Here is a 4,272-nt window from a genome sequence, read left to right as displayed (position 1 = left end):
GAGCCTCGCTAGTCATGATTCAGCTAGGTAATGCAGCTATTAGCACACAGTGAGAGATTGGTCGGATGAGTAGAAGGTGGTGGTGTTGGTGGGGGGTGGGGTCCCTTGTACAAGATGTGACACCCAAGAAAAGCTGGCAAATGGCACGGTTTTATCGCTCCCCATCAAGCACGGAGCATTTATGTGCGTGCTTGGAAGTGAGTGATTCTCTTCAGGCTTGTTTAGTATTTCGATGTATTGAATTGCTATGAAATAGTAAATTGAACAATATGAGCTGGACCTCTCCTCTGCTTCTGAATTAACAAGACATACTGTGTATGGTATTCATTGTGTAACTGATACAGCAATTCATGTGCATAATGAGAAAAAGCGAACAGCTCTGATGAATGACAGCAAAAGTCTTGAACTTTGACAAAATGCCTCTTTATTATGTTTCCCCTCTAAAGGTCTGATGCTAGGGAGCCACAGGAGGAAGATGTAAAATAAGAGAAGATCCAGCCCAGAGGCATGATTGGCTCATGGTGTGTATCTCTTCTCCACCCTGCAATCTACTTCTTATTTGCCTCTATATGTATTAGCTTGCTCAGGTAACCCACCTCTTGATTTATAGCAGAGTGTTGCTAGCAGTGTTTATATAAATTCAAAATGAAAAAAAGTTTGCAAAATCTTTGCATCGTGATCTGTGGTTTTAGACTCAGATTGATGTTTTATTCTGCTTGTAGGCCAATTTACTTAACAAATGTGGAAGTTACAGTGTGAGCCTTGCAGAAGGATAAATGTGTTACATTTTACACTGCAGCCCTGCACAAATCCAAGCTGCAATTAAAATACACCAGTCAGGAAGCTCACAACTTAAAATTTGATGTAATAATAGGAGGTATAAGTTAAGACGTGTGAGCCTACAGCGATGGAAACTATCATATAAACAGTAATGTCATTTATGTTAATTCACGCCAGTGTTTTCTAGTTTTTTTCCTCACACAGGTGTTCTTTGTGTGAAGCAGCTTTAATAAAACCCTCCAGGGGATAATTATTGCAGCTCCACAACAAAAAATCCACTTTAATTTCTGGTTATATCATGAGCCTTTAACATATAGAGATTATCACATTGGTTATTACAAAAGTGAGATCCCAGTTTGTGTTCTGTTTGTATGCTCTTCAGGGGACAAGAAGTGTCAATGTAGCTAGGCAGAATCAACATTAATTGATTACATTTAAGTGTTTGCCTTCTGTGTTAAAAAAAACTGCAAAAGTTGAGTTCACAAACATAAGTACACAAAATAATAAAATAAAATAAAAGTCAAGCAAGTCCAATGTTCACTGAAATAGAAAATTTATTGAATGAGAAGGCTATTATTTAAGGTCTAAATTACAATAGAAACAATGATGTTTTTCCTTAAATGGAATAATTGTTTTTTTCCTGACAGGTGAAATACAATGACTGATGCTTTGCAATATGTGTGACAAACCAATCATGAACTAAAAACTGTGTTAACACATTTTTTGTGGAATCCATTTTTTTCTTGAATGAGAAATGAATGTTATACTTCATTATGTTGTCAGTTAGAGGAGAGGGAAAATAAAAGTACAAAAATGATTGTTATTAATTATACACATGGTGTATTTTATACATTTAGGGAAGCTTGATTGCTTTCATGTGAGACGTACAGTTGCTGCATAATAAAAATTTCCTTAACAAATAAAATGATACAATTAATATACAGGGGTTATGTGGAGACACTTGTAAGAATGCTGTATTGTTTTGTAATGTGTTTTTACGTGGACATACAGCAGAGTCAATCAGTACTCAATCTTGTTATACAGGTTGTATAAAGGTAACGCTGGCAGGTTGCTCCCCGGGTAATAAAGGGGCGTTGGAAAGGCGATAGACCGGGGAACCGGAACACGCAGTAAGGAGTTATCTCTGAAAACCAGCGGCATCCCCACTAGTGTCTGTGCGGAGGCGTGGGCCATGTTGGCCGCCTCCAGTTCAGCTGATAGCTGCCGTTTCCATTTGTTCCTCCTGTTCTGAAACCACGTCTTGACCTGAGTCTCCGTCAGCTGCAGGCTGGAGGCTAAGCAGGCCCGCTCCGAGCTGCTCAGGTACCGCTTCATGTCGAAGGTGGACTCCAGCTGGTACACCTGACTCCGGGAGAAAACCGTGCGCGTCTTCTTCTTGGTTGAGTTGCCCTGCTTGTCCGCACCGTCTGTCTGTCGATCCTCAGACAGAGGTGACATTTGATGGCACGGTCTCTCCTGCTCCTCCTTATAATCCTGCAGCATAGGCTGTGGCAGGTGCGGCCGCCGCGCGAGCCCGTCATTCCCAGATAGAAGTCCTTTAGCGGGACCTACGCGCGAGCAGGAAGATGAGAGGAAAAAGGTGGTGAATATCATAACCGACAACAACATCTATGTTGTAAAACATGCGACTGAAAAAAAAATACCCCCCACATACTCAGTTTGAGAGTTCGTGAAGTGTGAACTCTGACTTTCTAAATCGACTGCTGACTTTTTAAATAAACAATTCAGCATGAGTAGCCTACGCTCGGTGTAGGCTACAGCAAGCTATTAATATAATTTCGCTCTATTTAACGCCCAATTGACGACGTGTAGTGCAGCCATTTTAGAAACATGTTTCATTAATTAGTAGGCTCAATTAAATTTGGAATGAGAGGAAAGACAGAGGGATAATTATTCGACCTTCCACTCTTCGCTGCTGCTGCGATGATTGTCTGCACACAATGAACAAGTGGAAGTGGATTATCTGCATGTGAGTCACAAACACAAGCTAATGAAATGTGAGTTGAAAAAGAAAAGAAAAAAACAGGCTGCCCGGTTATATAAAAATGAATAAAAAGGGGATGTAATTAGGCCTACTGTCATGCCATTTTCTGTAGTAAACGAAAAAATATATTAACTCTAAATATGTCACAATAACATTTAAATTGTCACTTAACTATTTGGTTTCGTTACCTTTTAGTAATACAAATTATAATGATAATAATAGTAAATATTCCTTACCTAAACAGAAGTTATGGGCTCGGTGCTGGTTGCATGGCTCGCTGTGACCTGTGTCGGAGCAGAAGCAGTCTGCTGAGTCCTCCCCGCCGCTGCACTCCTCCTCGGAAGACACCGACAGTGAGCGCCTCCGCGGCGGCGGTGGCGGCGCTGGCGGCCCCTTGGAGAGCTCCTTGTTCCCGGAGCGCGGCGCATCGGGCGGTGTGCCCAAAATAGACTGGATGGTAAAGCTGGAAATCGGGCCCGACGAGCACTTGCTCCCGCTGTCTTCTGCGCTACTCATTCTCGCTTCATAACAGTATTGAAGTATTCCCTGAATCTGTCTGTCCCCTTGTATTCCGTTATTGGTTTCTACACGATTGGTGCGTAAAATTACGAGTGCGGCTTTTGTCTTCTGTTTTTTTTTTTCCCTATCCGGATTTAATTGTGGTGTTTTAACATTGAAGGAGTTGTAGGTGTTTTTTCTAGAGCTCGGGGAACTAGAGTGTATTCCTGGTCCTCCTCCCCACGCTCTGGATCAGAGGCAGCAAGGTTGCGTTGCTTCATTTGCATGTAGGTAAGCTCCTCCTGGGCCAATCGCAGCCTCCAACATAAGCCCGGAAATTTCAAACTCCTGTCAAGGTTTTGAGACGGGATGAGGAGAGCGAGAGAGTCGGAGGGGACCAGTTCTCATGTCTGCATTCAGCTGCAGTTAGAACAAGTTGTGTCTTAAAACAAATGTAATATGTTGTCACGGTTTGATATTGTTTGGAGTTAATTAAAACGTCATGAATTTAAAAATGGTCAAAATGTTGTACCAAATTGCCATATTTCATATTTTAAGAAAAATGTGTTTTGATTTATGAAAATATTATTGCACATCTTTCATTTAGAGTGTGTTATGTGTCTTGAATAGGCTGTCCCAGATTGATGTCTTTTAAAAATCTGGTCAGTTGATCCATGAAAATTGGCAACGTATCTATGTACCTGTACAACCAAGAAACGGCTCAGTCAACTGAGGATGACCTCATGCAAGCTTTTTCTTTCAATGTGCATGCTAAATTAGCGTGAGTGACGGTAACACGCATACAGCCTTGGAACTAATACAGAGGCCTAACTCATTTTTCCTGAAAATAATAAACTCATTCCGCGTCCATTATCAGCGATTAAGAATTAATTTGATCATTACTGAGCTAATCTGCCTCGCGATGACCGCGCGTGGAGTGGAGGCCGGCTAATTGATTGACTAATTGTTGGAGGTGGTGGGGACTGAGT

At 41.5% G+C, this 4,272-nt stretch overlaps 1 protein-coding gene across 1 annotated transcript; it reads right to left on the bottom strand.

Moving 5' to 3' along the window:
- Window positions 1-1,316: 1,316 nt before the first annotated feature.
- Window positions 1,317-3,517, bottom strand: hmx2 (H6 family homeobox 2). Its single transcript, XM_032541844.1, has 2 exons — window positions 3,022-3,517; window positions 1,317-2,348 (listed from the first exon to the last, which is right to left on the bottom strand). The coding sequence occupies exons 1-2, from the start codon at window positions 3,299-3,301 to the stop codon at window positions 1,801-1,803; spliced, it is 828 nt and encodes a 275-aa protein (XP_032397735.1). The 5' UTR covers window positions 3,302-3,517; the 3' UTR covers window positions 1,317-1,800.
- Window positions 3,518-4,272: the final 755 nt, after the last annotated feature.

The sequence above is a fragment of the Etheostoma spectabile genome, chromosome 17 (genome assembly GCF_008692095.1).
Source record: "Etheostoma spectabile isolate EspeVRDwgs_2016 chromosome 17, UIUC_Espe_1.0, whole genome shotgun sequence".
Lineage (NCBI taxonomy): Eukaryota > Metazoa > Chordata > Actinopteri > Perciformes > Percidae > Etheostoma > Etheostoma spectabile.
The sequence above is the reverse complement of the archived record's forward strand: the minus strand, read 5'-3'. Positions and strand labels throughout refer to the sequence as shown.

Bases quoted from the DNA above. Each gene is read 5' to 3' on its own strand.
- hmx2 (XM_032541844.1), bottom strand. From the start codon at position 3,301: ATGAGTAGCGCAGAAGACAGCGGGAGCAAGTGCTCGTCGGGCCCGATT. The intron at 2,349-3,021 runs GTAAGGAATATT...GCTCGCGCGTAG, and splicing joins AGCCCATAACTTCTGTTTAG to GTCCCGCTAAAGGACTTCTA.